Source organism: Thermobia domestica, chromosome 10 (genome assembly GCF_964235325.1).
Source record: "Thermobia domestica chromosome 10, izTheDome1.hap1.1, whole genome shotgun sequence".
In the NCBI taxonomy this organism is placed as follows: domain Eukaryota; kingdom Metazoa; phylum Arthropoda; class Insecta; order Zygentoma; family Lepismatidae; genus Thermobia; species Thermobia domestica.
Genome location: NC_137463.1, coordinates 20299442 through 20317027, shown reverse-complemented (window position 1 = coordinate 20317027; position 17586 = coordinate 20299442). Strand labels below are relative to the sequence as shown.

The window sequence follows — 17586 nt, the reverse complement described above, 5'->3', positions numbered from 1 at the left end:
TAGGAACGGGTTAGAAGCCCCGCAGGGGTTGGTTGGATTCTGTTCTCGACATGAAATGAGCAAATTAAAGACTTGCCCAAACTTTTCTGTATATTTTACAATCTATGGATCCGTATATTAAAACAAGTGTACCTCTCCGCGAAATAGTCCATTCGCCTCCACATACATTGCCGCTTACAGAATCAAAAACAAGCAACAAATACCATAGGCAGTGCCAGGATTTTGGTAATGGGGATGTAAGCTACGATGGAACAACACATCTTAACATCGTTGCCAGTATGCGCTACACTATTGAGGCTTAAGATCTCAAAAATAATCCCTAAGTTTTACTCAAAAAAAAAAAAAAATTGAAAAACACGGTATGACAGCAAGTAACTTATGAGAGACTTAAGAAGGCCCTCAAATATATCCAAACATAGGAAACAAGAAATATACAAAATAGAAAGAATTATTGTAGGAAATCTGAAAATCCAAGTTAATGTGGGTGCACTTGCACCCACTGCACCCACTGTGGCGCCGCCTATAACAAATACAACCACTTTCTTAACTTTTACTATTCCCCTAACCTGACTTTCACTCATTCTTCCTCACAAACTTAAATAAATTCTCCAATAGACCAGGTAAATTTCCTAAAATTGGTCCGGAGATACAGTACTTAACCCATATATTATACTATGGCATAATGGATAATACTGCTGTATGGCCGGACCACAAGAAAAAAAAAGTGAATATAATTTAGCTTTTCTTCCAAAATATTGGGTTGTAACATTGACACACTTGGTAGTAATTATTGCTTGAAACAAGAGTGGAAGTATGACATAAAAACTAGTGCATAAAACACGAACCAACTTGTGCTAGGTGGCTACTAAAAGCTACGAATGCTATGTAACCGAGTCAGAGCAGGAGGGCAGCAAGAGTGTATGAGCGGTAGCAAGGGGTTGCATCCGTAAGGAGTAGGCGCGTCGGTGGCGGTGGGTATATACATTAACGAGGATAGTGGACTTTATATGAACGAGGACTTTATATGTCATAAAATTCATGACTTATGTGTTGCACATCTTTGGAGGAAATACTAAATACCATCCAAAAAAGTACCAAAATGTACTAAATTAGGTTAGATTTGATTAGGTTTGGTAGATATACCTCTTCTGAACTTTCAATTCGTTTACATACTTACGATAAACTGTTCGCCTATCATGACTTTCACACAATGTAGACCATGCCTTTCACATAATTTCAACAACTGACACTCCTTATTTTTGAATAACTCTATAAAACTCAAATCTTGTCATGACACAATCTTGTCATGACACAATCTTGTCATGTACTCACCATTTCCACACTGCCTTTCCCACAAATCATAATAAGTGTACCTTTCCGACAAATAGTCCCTTCCACCCTAATATAAACTGGCACTTACATCAAAAACAACTAACAACAAATATTTTCTTAACTTCAACTATTCGCCCCATCTGACTTTCACTCACTCTTCCTCAGAAACCAAAATAAATTCTTCAATTCGTGTGACAAATTTTCTAAAATTGGTCCGGCGATACGGCAGTTAACCCTATTATTAACGTAATTTTACGAACTGTTTAAGACAAATAGCGTACCACAGGTTTCATACCACTGGGTGAGATTGTTTACTTATTCGTTGTTTGGGCTTTTCCTATACCATCTCTTCAGCGAAGGCAGGTGCACTCTTCTAAGAGATTTCTAATCTTCAAGCTAGTTTATTGTATTGTCTTCTCTGAAAGAGATTGTATCTCTCTACAACATTGGTAGATATCTTTCGAGGTAGCTAAATTTTGGATAATTATGTTCAGGTTGCAAATATTTCATAGAGTTACCTTATAGAGGGCACTGGTGTGACCTAACTGTATTTCTCAATACCGTAACATTATTCTTTTTTTTAAAAAAAAGTTATAATTTTAGATTTTGTAAACAAGCCTTTTAAAATATTGATATAATTGAGTTTTAAAGAATGAATACTAATTTCAATTTTCACAACCCAACTAAATTACCGTTATTGCTTTCCTTTTACGCTGCTGCCATCTATGAGATAGTTCTATGAATATATTAAGACAGTACATTGCCGTCCGAACAGCTGTCGATCTGAGTTGATTGTAATTGTAGTTCATATAGCCGAGTACATAACATTCTGGTCGGCAAACTCTGTTCGCTTTATAAAGAACAATAATTACATCAACCATTGTTTATCTTAATAATAATAAACTATTCTTTTGTTAATAGTAACAAACACTTATTGTTTAATACAAATCTCTTATTATTTAATACCAATCAATCAATATTTATTTTAGTAAAAATCAATCTCTCCTTTAGTAACAATCTTAGTTTTAGTAGTTTTATTTTGCTACAATCGACCGTTATTTACTTTAATTAAAATTAACCCTTTTTTGTTTAAATTACAATAGATTATTGTTTCTTTCAATATAAATCAACTGTTAGGTATTTAATTATCTAGCGGTTACTATTTATTTTAATATCAAGCAATCATTGTTTATCAATCATAGTTGTAGCAATCAACCTTTGTTAATTATCATAATATTTCAATTTTTATTTTACTATCAATATACAATTTCTTATTTTCACACCTATCAAAATTTGTTTTGATATCAATCAATCAATGTTTATTTTAAAACAATCAACCATTAATTATTTTAATATCTACAATTTCTTAATTTTAGATCAATTATCCATTATTTATTTTTATATCAATCAATCGTTGTTTATTTTAAAACAATAAACCATTATTTACTTTATTGTCAATCTACAATTTCTTATTTTTATTTCAAGCTCCCACTGTTTTGATATCAATCAATCATTGTTTATTTTAAAACAACGAAACATTATTTGTTTCAAATCAATCCACAATTTCTTATTTTATACCAGTCACTCATTGTTTGTTTTGATATCAATTAACCATTGTTTATTTTAAAACAATGAACAATTACTTATTTTAATTTCAATCTACAATTTATTATTTCTATGCCACTTTTTGTTTTTTTTATTTCAATCAATCATTGTTTATTTTAAAACAGAACCATTATTTATTTTAATATCAATCTACAATTTATTATTTTTATACCTACTGTCCATTGTTTGTTTTGATATAAATCAATCATTGTTTATCTTAAAACAATGAACCATTTTTTATTTTAATATCAATCTATAATTTCTTATTTTTATACAAATCATCCATTGTTTGTTTTGATATCAATCAACCATTTTTTTGTTTTCATATCAATCAATCATCGTTTATTTTAAAACCATGAACCATTATTTATTTTAATATTAATCTACAATTTCTTATTTTTATACTTATCAACCATTGTATGTTTTATTATGAATCAATCATCTTTCATTTTAAAAGATTGACTATTATTTCTTTTAATATCAATCTATAATTTCTTATTTTTATACCAATCAACCATGTTTTGTTTTCATATCAATCAATCATCGTTTATTTTAAAACCATGAAGCATTATTTATTTTAAAATCAATCTACAATTTCTTATTTTTATATCAATCACCCATTGTTTGTTTTGATATCAATCAATCACTGTTAATTTTAGAACAATGAACCATTGTTTATTTTAATGCCAATCCACAATTCGTTATTTTTATACAAATTACTCATTGTTTAATTTTAATATGAATCAATCATTGTTTATTTTAAAACAATGAACCATTATTTATTTTAATATCAATCTACAAGTTCTTACTTTCATACTAATCACCCATTGTTTGTTATGATATCAGTCGATCATTGTTTATTTCGATATCAATCGATCATTATTTATTTGTAAACAATGAACATTATTTATTTTAGTATCAATCTACAATTTCTTATTTTCATACCAATCACCTATTGTTTCTTGTCATATCAATCAATCATTGCTTGTTTTGATATCAATCAATCATTGTTCATTTTAAAACAATGGACTATTTTTTATTTTAATACCAATCTAAATTTTCTTATTTTATACCAATCACCTATTGTTTGTTTTGATATCAATCAAGCATTGTTTATTTTAGTGCTATAATAATAATCATTGTTCGTTTTAATATGAATTATTTTCCTTTGTTATATACCACTGTATGGATAGTACATCTTGCAAGCAAGCGTTGCAAATTTAATGAATTCTATGTGAAATAATTTAATATTAAATTGATTAAGGTTAATAATAATTGATTCATGTTGTTAATAATAGTGGTTGATATTAAAATGGGTAGCAATTGCATGATATTAAAATAAATACTGACTGATTGGAATAAAACATGGATTAATTGTTATTGAAATAAACAATAAATGTTTTTTGATTGAAATAGACAATGAAACATTGTTTATTGATAGAAACAATGAAAACGTGTTATTAAAATGAGCAACAATGGCTTGCTATTAAATAAAGCAGGCTTGATTGTAATTGTAAAAGTCAATGATTGTTTGATATCAAAATAAAAAACAAATGGTTGATATTTACAAATACGAAGTTGAGTGACTGATGTTAAAATACACACCAAATATTTGGTTTTAAAATTAACAATGCTTGATTATTCTGGTAATAAGCAATAAACGATTGTTATTGAAATTAACAATGGTTAATTGTTACTAAAGCAAAGAATGATTGATTAACTGAAATAAACAATGGTTGATTGATGTTGAAACAAACAGTGATTGATTGATTTATTGATAATAAGATAAATACTGAGTGATTGGTATTAAAATAAACACCAGTTACTTGTTATTGTTATTGACTATTATTTTAACGTATTTTTCTTTTTAATTTTGACAGGCGAGAAATGACAGGCGAGATGGCAGTGCTTCGTTGCTATTTTACTAAAAATCTTACAACGTATTCATATACACTCACAACAAAGAAAGTCATTTATACATACGATTGCCGTTACTACACAACTCAGAACTATTTGTAACTTTAGAAAATAACGAATATAAAACAACATTAAGAAAATAAGTAAGATAATATTTACTAAATACATTAAACAAACTATTAATTGTTCCTAAGTCTTTTCAATGTAGGTCAAAAGTTTTAGGGTGCAATTTATAGCGTCACGGTTGCCGCCTACTCATTTTTTTTTCATAATTTGAAAAATTTTGGAAACAGTTAATTTGATAACAACTAATAACTATTGAATGGTCTACTTTTAAAAATTACGTCGTCATTTATTGACAAATAAGTTGTGTACAAAACCTATGAATAAGTGGTGGAGTGCCCCAATGAACAATAATAATATTATTTTGTGAGTCTAAGGAAAAACGCAGTGATGGGTAAAATACGGTCTGCGGGCTAGATGTGGCTCCCTGATGGGTTTCTTTATCCAGCCAGTCACATGATTCCTAATTTGAAAAAATTAACATCGGTTCTTTTGTATCAGTGAATCTCATTTCGAAGTAGATCATGAGAAATTTCACAATTCATATAAGTGTATTTACAACTTCATTCATTATGTTTCCCTTTTATAAGCTTTCCATTATTAACTAGCAGATTACCCGTTCTTCGCACGGGGAAATACTTTTCATTTTGGACATAAAGGCACAAAAACTGTCACCAATCAAGTCATGGACCACAAAAACTATGGATTCGACACATATATCATTCATTTTCAATTATTGTTACATCACCATCCCCCTTAGGATTACTAAAGGGGCTGAATTTGGATTTAAACAGCATCAGAAGTGTCACTGTTCAACTCAGTGACCCCGAAAATTACGGATTCGACACTAATATTAGTCATTTTCGATGATTTTTATATATATTTCCCTTCTCCTCCCCTTAGATGAAAATATAATCAAGATTGGTCAGGTTTTTGAAGAGTTATTAAGTCACAGTCACCTTCATTCTTATTATCGATCAATCTCTGTGTGTTCCAATATCAATCAATCATTATATATTTTAGTTAAATAATCATTTCTTCAGTAACAATCAACCACTTCTAATTTTATTAACAACTGTATATTGTTATTACCAGAATAATCAAGCATTGTTAATTTTAAAACCAAGCATTTGCTGTATATTTTAACACTAATCACACCGTTTGTATTTTTTTATATATCAACCAACTGCTTTTTATTTTGATATCAAACAATCATTGATTTCTTTGGTTACAATTAATCCTGTTTTATTTAATAGAAATCAATTGTTGCTAATTTTAATAACAAGTATTCAATGTTTATACCAATAAATAATCTTTCGTTGTCTGTTTTTTTGTAAACTAGATTGGGTCATCGAAAGTGTTTTCTTTCTTTTTTTTGGCCCCTCCTAGAAAAGTTTGTATATTACTATTTTACAGTATACCCCAGCTTTTTAAAACTTTGGTGTAGATACTTTTTTAAAAATTTATATTATATTATATTATAAAAGCATAGTGGGGGGCGAACGCTTCAATATAAGAGGGATAAAAAATAATATCGCAGAAAATATTTGAATACCTGTACATTTAGCATGAACGGAAATCCTGTTGACTTCAAGACCAGTATCGAGGTTGTCTCGTCTCGAAAAGATTTTGTAAAAGTAACGACTCGTCTCGCAAAGTACGTTTATGTCTTTATTAGAAGAGGTCTGTATTGTTTCCTATCTCGTCTCGTCTCGCGGGCAACCCTAAATAGAGATACGGCGCTAGGAGGAAATTTTTGCACTTTCTTCCCAAGTTAGAGTTTGGTTTGAGTTTTTTGTGTTTCATGTCCTTATAAAACACCGTTGTTATTAGGAACGTAGCCAGGATTTCATAATGGGGGGAGGTCCTGACATGAAATAATGTGGTTATCACAGCAGGAACTCAATCAATCCAAGCTATTTTACTGGCAACATATATTGGTTTATTAGGACAGTGAAATGAGGATATGTTAGTAAGTATTTTAATAACAAACTATGAAGAAATCTTGAGTAATAGAATATAAAAAATGCCTTGAAAAATATTTTACAATATCTACGTTCTTTCCTGTGTTTGTTCAAATATAATAATTTTACTTTCATTATGACCGCAATTATTATAAAAAGTGCATATTCAATAATGTCTTGTAAAACATTTTACAATATCAGCGTTCCTTTCTCTGTTGGATCAAATGTTAACAGAACTTTCTTTTCACATAACTTTTTTTTCTTTTTATTATTCCGTCAACTATTATCTCTTCTAAATGATAAGTTAAAGGAGCAGTAGAAAACTGTTTCTCAAATAAAATGTTCGATACTACAGAGAAGCGATGACGGACAGTTATGATAAAAAAAATGTCCATACTGTTACAGAACGGCACTATGCTTTCGAAAGCTTAAAATTTCCCCTGACTAGTAGCAGAAATTCTGAGAATACCATAACTTCAAAGCCTCCTCAGCCCCCCCCCCCTTGGCTACATACCTGTAATTATGAAGAATAAGGCTCATTAATAATGTTGGTCTTCGAATTATGACTGGGGCTTATATCTGATCCAGTTGACCTTTGCCAGATCAACTCTTACAGAATATATTGTGACCTTCACTCTATCTCACCTTCCAAGCTGGATAGAAGACGGTGGATGGGATCATTGTTGTGTTTAGATGCTACTTTAAAGAATAGATACTGTCTTAAATAGCCTCAATGGTGAAAAAGGAACTTTAATAAGTGTAAATTCTCTGGCGGATACAGTAAATTGTCTCTGTATCACCAAGGAATCCACTGAAAGATCTAATATATTCTCCAGACATCTGTAAAGTTTCCACAAATAGATGACGTTTCTGCAGTAAACCTCTTAAAGAAAGAACTTTACACTTCAATTTATTTTTCAGTTACTGCAGAAACATTAAGACACGTCTTACTTTACTTGTAAATTTCAATCTATCCTCTATCAGTTTTTTTTTCATGTTTTTACTTATAATTAGAATCAAGTGGGCATCCAGAATTTTTTGTTGGGAGGGGTACAATCTTTGGGGAAGGGGGATCCTAAACTACAAGCCGCTACATCTATGTATGATGAACAGGTATTATTCTGTACCCGAAAAGACAATAAGTAATTGCGAAATACTTCCACTTATATATTTCAGAAAATTAGATACCTTTTATAAGAGAAAGAGTACAGATGAAGTGTAAGATCAAATTTTGATCCTACACCAATCATTTCCCTGTTAAACAATCACACTTAGTTTCATTGAGAAAGTGTACACATGTATGTTGAAGTAGGAAGTTTGTTTTCGAAGGTGGGTGCCGGACCTGATGGACATACCCCGTGATTGCCCCTGATTAGAATTATTCGCAATATGAAAATAGCTAGCAATGGTACAGTTGTGTTTGGTTATTGACAATGGTTGCTCTTAAGGAATGCCACACCAAGAAAAAGTTAGATTTTATCGTTAAACGCTAAGAAAAGAAAGGTTATGTAATGAACTTAATCTTGAATACATCTTTTTGAAGTTTTATCAAGCTTTCTTCCCTTAGTTTCTGGGTATAAAATTTAAATTTCTATTGATGTGGCTTACCTTTAAAAAAAAAAAAAAAAGTCACTTGATATGCGTTAAATATCCGACAATTTGAAATCATAAGTATGATTTCAATTTTTTTAAAGAAATGTTTTCAAATATTGGTTTCGTTCCTGTATATTTCTGCAAATTTTCACTATTAAAGTAAGTGCGTTTTACAAAGTCATTCTTAACCTAACAATTTTTTTACGCGAGCTTTAGACTGTGGCTAAACATGACAATCATGACCCTCCCATAAAAGAAAATTAGTAACAGCCCCTGATTATAAATTCACAGGGCTTTTAGCTAATACAGTATATTAATGGAACTGAATTTATACTAAGCTAATAAGACGCAAATTAATTATATTTACACTGGAAATAGTAAGTAGTTATGAAATATAAATACTTTAAGTACTAATGAAGCATAATACAACTATTGAGTGTTTTCTTAACTAAAATGTTACGATAATTTCGTGTATTGAAGAACCTTCATTCTTTTAAGGACGTAATTCGTTTGAAGTTTTGTTTTACGAATGTCAAATGGTGTCAAAAAATAGAAGACTCGCAAGTTTAACGAGTACACAAAGAATGAGATAGTACTTTGCTCGTCTAAGTAAATTACTATATGATACAGGAAAAAATTATAAACATCATTTTACACTACTGTAAATTATGTTCGCTGAGAGTAAATTACCTCCCAAATGAAGTTAATATACATTTTCATTAACACTGAATACTGTAAAATCATAACACATTGCTGACAAGGGTATTGCCAGAATTTCAAAGTTAAAATCAACTATAATATGAAGATAGTGTTAATATTATTATAAGCAGTTCTTGACATTAAAATCTGAGTTAATAATAATAATAATAATAATAATAATAATAATAATAATAATAATAATAATAATAATAATAATAATAACAGCGATAAATCATGATTAAATATAATAAAAACCCAGAGTTTCTTTTCTGGGATAAAGAGTGCCGGAACATAATATAAATACGTATATTAGTACTGCTACTTGTGTAGTTTTAACATAACCTCTAACATACCCCGATTTATCGCTCCATTTGTGGTTTTGTCAAAACACGCTATTAATGCAGTCATTTGCAGAATACGGAATATATATGTATAATATTACAATAATGGTTACGAACATCACATGTCTTGTACTTTAAGAAAAGGCGCCAGTACTGCGATCCTTTCAATATTACTAAAAAAAAAATAACAAGCGTATTTCTGAATTTATACTTGATCGTATTTTAACAAAGATGGTAAGAAAATTGTACACTAACAGATTGTAATTTTACTAATTTTCTTAAGACAATGTGTACTAATACCGACTAACATAATCAAATTACCATACAAATTAGTTGATTATTAGTTTGTATTAGTTTTTCATATAGTTAGATTAGATGTTTGTACAGTTTTAAAATTTAAAAGACTTCGCTGTAATAAGGACACTGAAATGTTTTTGTTTTTCCAACTAGCCTAATCAAGTTGATAAACAGAAGTTACTTTCACACTTCATAAAAGAAAACAAAATATTAACAATGTAGAAGTTACGGAAGTTTGGGAATGAATAGAGTTTTATTGAAGAAAAATGTTTCTTCGAAACCAATTTCTTGAAGCTAAAAATCTGTTTGATTGATTGCTGTTTTCAACATCGAAACTACATGTTACCTACTACTTAAAGTGGGATCTGCTATATAGAAAATCGAACCCAGGACCACACTATTAGAAAGATCATCAACCACTTGTTCCATGTAGTAGGACACTAAAATCAGAGTTAAAACGTTTGAAGATCTGACGTTAATATTAAATTATCTGTTCAATACATAAAGGTACTTTCTCTTATATATATCAAGGTATTATGGCAGAAAATTACTATCTATACGACCTAATTTCAATTTCTTGATCGATGCTAAATTTCGGAACTATTATGACAAAAAAAGTAACATAACAATCGATTACATAGCCAAATGCAATCAAAAAGTATCGGGAGATATTTTATACTCGATTAACTTTGGTAAACACATGTCAATATAATCAGCTCCTGATATGTTTATAGAAATTTTAGAACTCCGTCGTAGCTACGCTGTTAGGATACTTGACTAAAGCACGTTAGACTCAAACTCGATTCCAGGTTTTTATGGCTCGGATTCCACGTTAGCCTGTAGATCCATACCGCATGTAGCTTCGATGTTAAAAATGATGCTAAGAGGCCCCATCAGGGATAAAATAAAATGCCGCTAATTTTACAGTAATTATGCAATATCTTCAAATAGATAAAACATAATCGAAAAGTGGAACAAGAGCTCGCTAGACAATATTATTTTACATAAGATAGCGTTATCACTACTCACTTATCTGCTTTCGACTTCCAGCCATTTAGAAAATCGGCACTTATTTTCGCGTTTCTAAATGGTTGCAAACGGAAAGCTACTAGCTGACTCGTGATAACGCTACCTCATGCAAAATAATATTGTCTAGCGCGCTCTTGTTCCACATTTCGATTATCTTTTATCTATTTGAAGATATCACATATTTACCGTAAAATTAGAGGTATTTTAATTTCGCCCTGATGGGGCCTCTTAAACTTCAAATTGGCCAAACTTACAAGTAAACAAATGTTTCAAATATGTGAAAAAAATAATAAAAAGTGAATCTCTGGAAACAACACTGATAACATAGCATTTTCTACACACAATGTTATTAATTATTCAGAGTAAGAAATGACCTTGTGTTTGCGTCTTGGACAGATCATACACTCAATATAGACTTAATGGAATGTAAAATTATACATGTAAGGTTAGAGAGTGGAAACATGTACTAATGACATGTGTCCAATGGGGGAGCAGTTTCTATCGTGTACAAAGAGTACTTTAGTATGTCCTTGCGTTCATAGTAAAGAATCCGGAATCTCATTTTGATAACAGTTATCTTTTACTTCATAATACGTTATTTCAAACTCATTAATAGTAATTCAAACTCATTTCAACATTTTTTTCATTCATTTTAGCTTTCACGACCCTGCATTATATTATAAAAAGAGTTAAAATTGAAAGAAATGCGTAATTTAAGTTGAAATATGCACTTTCCTTTTAAAGGAAATTCAATAACTCCCAAGCATAACAAATTCCAGAGACGACTTGAGAGGGAGATCATACTCGTAAAAATTAAAACTAAGACAATAAGGGTTATCTAATGCATTAATTGTTGTATGCAATAATTAGTACATTAAGAAAGTTATCTTTCTTTTAGGTTTCAAGCAAAAATAGTTCAAATCTTTTAACAATGCGACTTCCCTAACGAGGCACCTTGCGCATAGGAAAATATTACGCATATTCAAAACAGGAATAATTGTACTGATCACACATCCAAAATCAGCGCATCAAATCCTTCTACTATCTTGTTCAAAAATATTACAAAATTCAAAAATTTGTCGTTTTAACAATATTCCCGCATAACTTTCGGGACATTTAATTTATTTTCTGTAATAACATAACGAAATTCTTTTAGACGCGTTATTAAATTACAGTGCTCATAGCAAAAGTAATAGCTTCACATTACAGAAATAAGAAGGTACTGTTTAGCCTTATGCATGATTGTAATTTAACGAAAAGCTCAGAAAAATTTCGACACTAAGTATGTAATTTTGTTGAAATATTTTACATTGTAATTACTTTTCATGCTATTTTGCATCAAAATTTGTACACAATTTATCCAAGATATGTTTACCAGCCAAGAGAATCAATGATTAATTCAATTCTGATATCAAGCGATTAGAACTTTCAACCATAAAGACCATTCAAAGTTTTTATTGTAGATGCTATTGAAAGAATTTGGAAAATGTGTAAAAAAAAAAAAAACGTATTCTGAGATTTGTAAACCGTGAGAAACTGATTGGGAGATTTGATAAACAGTGTATTACTTTATAATATACAAATACATGTCATTTTGTTTCTTTCTTGCTATCTTTTGTTTTGGAACATAAAGAAACCAATTAGTTGTTTAAAAAATACACCAATGTAATTTTGAAATGTGCACAAATGTTGAGATATAATAATACCTATGATTTTTCTGACGAAGTGAATGGTGGAACATTGAAACGTTGTTTACACTACAAATTTTTTACGAATTCATTGTAAAAGACATTCCATTGGTATTTTAATAATTCCTTATGTGAGGTACAGGTTACAATCAAAATTTTAAAAAGATTGATACAAAATATAATGATTATTAATATTGATGATTAATCATGGATCTGTATTAACAGCAACTGTATACCACGTGTTACGTAGTGCAATGTAGCAACAATGGAATAGCTTATATATTGTCAGTCGTTCGTGCTAACCGCTGAAAACTTTACAGTGAAGAGTTGACAATTTCCTCCAATAGCATACAGTAATGGAAAATAAAACAGACGTTACTATGTAAAGGGTTTCCATTACACTTCATATTGATTTGTAAAATTTTCGTGAATAGAGCAAAAAACATAAATTTGGAAATTAAGCCATCCTTATATATAAAATTTCGTCTACAAGTTAAAAAAAGAAACACAATTTAGTACATCGTGTTGTTCGAACCGGGAAATTTCTGTATAATTACACAGGCTACTTTCCATAGTTGTCGAGTAGTTAGATGTTAATGCGCTATTTACAAAAAATAATTAAAAGTACTGGGCATGTTTTGTTTCCATCCTTAAAAGTATGTATTATTTTAAAGAGATGTTTAGTTATAACGTAATATCGTTTATTTTCTTTTCACGTTTCTTTTTCTCCTAGCGCTAAATGCAAAAAATGTTTTGAATCAAATACTGTTGCATTAAAAGTCTTTATTTCTTGATAATCTAACTAAGTTATGGTACTTATCTTCGATATATATATTTTATTAAAAGAATATTCCGAGAAATTATCGCCAAGATTAGTTGACACAATAATCTCTCTCTTTCTCTATCACTTTTTCTTTCTTCGAAATTGTGTTGGACTTGAGATACGTCGCAAATGTCGTTTCAAGTAAAAGTACATTTTGAGATACGCCCAAATCTTTGGAATCCTATTACTGTTTTAGGATTGAATTTCCAGGAGCAGAATTTGGTGAGTTGATAAATATGATTATAAACTACCTCAAAGTGACAATAACTCAATATTTTGAGAGAAATAAGATATGTCTGCCATCCTACGATATATGTAAAACCCTAAGATGATTTTGTTTTCATTATGTTTAATTATTTATTTTATGGCAAGCGATGTAGCTGTAAAAATTGGATTTTGTTCCATCAAAAATCAAATACTAAGCCAATGGTATTACCACTGCTAAGCACATCAAAAATTCTTATTAAAGACATTAAAAATTCTTTAAGGTTAAATCTAAGAAGATTAGCAAGCCTATTATTTTTAATTCCTAATTTATGTAAACGTTTTTCTTAGCTATAACTGCTGACAGTACGTCGTTGTTTAAAAACGATCAACAGTAAAATTAAATTTACGGTTATCTTTAAAGTAAACAATCATTGATTATTATTATTATTGATTCATATTTGAGTGCAATTTGTCATTATTATTTGACTATCCACCATCTTCACAGTGTTAGAGGTAATCTATATTTGATAGCGAAGAATTGACAGCAAAATTGTCAGTCTTTTATTGTAATTTAGTCAAGGGTTTTACAGAATAGCAAAAACTAAATTATCTGTCCATTACTTGAGATAGTTCTTAAAATAGTTCAGTCCGCCTGAAGTAAGTACCAAACCATTCTAAATCTTGTTAAATTGTGTACTGTTGTCTATAGCTGACCAAAAAGAAACAATCGTGTTTGTATATGAATAAAAAATAAAATAAATATTTAAAAAATAAATAATATTTTAATTAAAAATTGGAAACTATATATTGTTTTCTTTTTAAATAAATTCATGAAAGATGAGAGGAGTATGTATAATTTTTGCTTCCGATATTAACAATTTATTTTTATGAAATTAAAGGTACGGAAAAAATCATTATTTTTTGTATCAAATCAAGTCCTGAAGAAAAGAAACATACTAAAGTGCTGTAAAATGATTCTGTTTATACAGTTCAAAGTTTTCATTTAAAGATGATTTTTTTGTCTGTTTTGTTACGAAAGAAGTGTAAGAATCTTTTTTTACAAGAACCTAATTAGAAAATTCATATTCAACTAGTCATTACTTTCAAAAAATATAATGTATTTGTTTAATTAGCAGCTAATAAATAACTTGAAAGTTAAGTCGGAAATTAGCAAATGAAAGATAATAATAAGGGAAAAGTTATATTGTCACTGATATAAAGATTCAGATAAATTCGTTGCGCTTAACTTGTAGGCAAAACGCATCACATTTCTAGTACTACATATTCATACACACAAGGATAATCTTATAAACGTACTTGAAAGAGAAAAAAAGAATTGTAACTTACCGGTGGATTTGGCATGCATCGCCTCATTGGATCAGGTGACCGATATGTTGGTGAGTATCTGCCCGGGAAACAGGAACTAGGCGCGCTGATTGGTGGATGTAGAGGTTTCCCGTTCATCATCTTGTCGGGAGAATACATGGCGCAGTCTTGTGAGACCTCCGCCTTCACCGTTTGTGGGTAGATCTCCGTCGTTGTTGATATCTTCTCGGGCAACTGGCACCTCCACGGATAAATAAACAAATTTGACGTGGTTTGTTGTCGTTTGGTGAATATTTTCCTTGTTTATTTACAAACAAGTCCCTATGACCTTTTTTTTTTTTCTTGTATCCTTCTCAAGTTCAAATTTATATAATATTAATAGAACACACTCAAACGGTTCATATGTATGATGAATGTTTTGTGTTGATAAAACAAATGTCACCCTGTCAAACCCGGTTCTTCAGCTATCGAAGACGCCATGCTTGCTAGATCGGTCGGTCGGTTTGACTCTTGTCAAAACGCACCCGTTTTCACTCGGTTATTTTCGGGTTATGCACTTCGGGTTTCCTCGGAGATATAATTTTCCAGGAAACAAGTTCCTTATTCAACTGGTCTTTGCTTCAACACCAAGAAAGAGTTTCTTCTAATTTTCTTTAAATCAAAACAATTGTGACAAATAAAACAAAATAGAACAACTAAGGGTGGCTATTCTCTTTCGATTAGTCTTGCTAATACTGCATTATTCCTTTACGATTTAATAGGGTCCGTAATTTGACTCCCGGTTGACGACTTTTGTGTGATTCAGATGTGATTCAACGTATAGACAGACGACAACCGAATCGAAGCCACTTGCTACTGGGAGTTCGCGGGTCGGTACTGTTACAGCAAGAGAAGTGATAGTGGAGATACATAGTAATATGGAAGAGAGAGTGCGGGGCAATTCAGGAGATCGCGAGGGACAGGGGGGAGAGTGCAATGGATTTCCCCACCCCTTATCTCTCTCTCTTTCTCTTGTACGCCTGCACCTGTTTGCTTACGGGGTGCTCTCTCCGTGACGTCATCTGATTGAAGATCCCGCGCATGCGTTTTGTGATCTCAGTAACAATTTTGCGACGCCCACCGCGGCTGGCTGGAAAACACATACGCGACACACACACACACATACACACACGCACACCCGCTGTCCGCCATTTCCCAAGCAAAATGCCTCCCCCAACAGAACAGTTCACAAAGTGTGGTGCGTTGAGCGAAGCGGGTTGCATACCCCGTGGGATAAGCACCAAGAGGGAAGCGAATTTTCCACGGGCGCGTGTACGTATTCTAGGTAGGGTGCAGAGGGGGAGGAGTGGTTGTTGCAGGAAATGTGAGGTAAACAAAGCAAGGAGGAGGGTGTGCTGTAACAACCCTCCCCCCCGCGTACTCCCCTTCTCGTTAGCTTCTCAGTTGTCTTATTCCTGAAATTTTAATAGAACGTTTGATTTTGGGCTCATAAGACTTAATTAATATTTATTTTTGGGGGTTGACCATCTAATTTCTTTAAGGTTAACTGAGTCAGGATTTTTTTTCCTGAAGAGGGACTACCGAAAAGAAAAAAGAAACAAAGTGAAACAGCAGATTAAGGACAGTAAAAAAAAACACACACACACACAAATTGGAGGGAAAAAAACGTGTAGTTGTGAACTTTCCGTTTCATAAAATATGAGATTCCCATTCAAGATCATATCTACATAATATTTCCTAAAGTACCATATAATGACTTTCGAAAACCGTTTAATGTCACCGGCTGTTATTTTTTTTATTTTCATCCCAAGAAATAATTTATTAGTTTTTTTTTTTTTTTTGTCTAGTTCGAATTCCTTAATCAGTTATGCTACGTACACTTGGAATACTTACTTTTAAAATATAATAATTTTCATAATGTCATATTCCACTATGAATAATTAAGATTACAACCTAAAATGTTTTATTATTATTATTATTATTATTATTATTATTATTATTATTATTATTATTATTATTATTATTATTATTATTATTATTATTATTATTTGTGTAACTAAATGTTTACAAGAGAAAGTAGAATCTGTACAACAATTATTTTATATGAATATTATACAGTGTATGTTAAAATTGATTTGTACTCTTTAGGGGCGGATCCAGGACGGACTTTGGGGAGGGTTGTAATACTGCTACTTAGAGCTACTTTTAAGAGCTCCAAACTCAGGAATGGGCTTTATTTATAGTTATATAAAATAAGAAAGTTTTCTCTCCAAGAACCGCTCCTGGTTATAATAGTATTCTCTTTTAAAATTTAGGAAACTTTTTGCTTTTTTCTTTCTCTCCACTTTTTTTTAAAAAAATTTGAATCTCAAGACGAAATGAGAAAGGACCAAGATGTCACATTTCTAAAAGAAAGTGCTAACATGCCATATAATGAACACAGTACGTATCGCAGAAAAGTTATTTAAATTTCCTATTTATAATATGATTAATTTAAAATTTAAAAAATGAAATTTTTGAGTTTTACGTCCCATGGTTATACCGGTTAGGCTAAAGGAGACGGTGATAATGAGAAATGAGTGAAATGGTGAAATGAAAAAAGTGGGAGGAAACGGGGAGAATCCCGAGGAAACGCACACGCACACGGTGTTTGTCCACCACAAAGTTCACTTGGCGCGAGTTGGGATCGAACAGCACATAAA

The 17586-nt window shown here is 31.0% G+C and overlaps 1 protein-coding gene across 3 annotated transcripts in view; it reads right to left on the bottom strand.

Annotated features, from left to right (window-relative positions):
- Positions 1-16148, bottom strand: part of acj6 (abnormal chemosensory protein 6) — a 244224-nt gene extending 228076 nt beyond the window's left edge. The window contains exon 1 of one of the 3 annotated variants that reach the window (XM_081727860.1): positions 14906-16148. In XM_081727860.1, the coding sequence (XP_081583986.1) occupies positions 14906-15043 (138 nt within the window). In that variant the 5' untranslated portion in view covers positions 15044-16148. The remainder of the gene's footprint in view (positions 1-14905) is intronic. The other 2 variants (XM_081727861.1, XM_081727862.1) reach the window with 2 other exon arrangements.
- Between the last annotated feature and the right edge of the window lie 1438 nt (positions 16149-17586).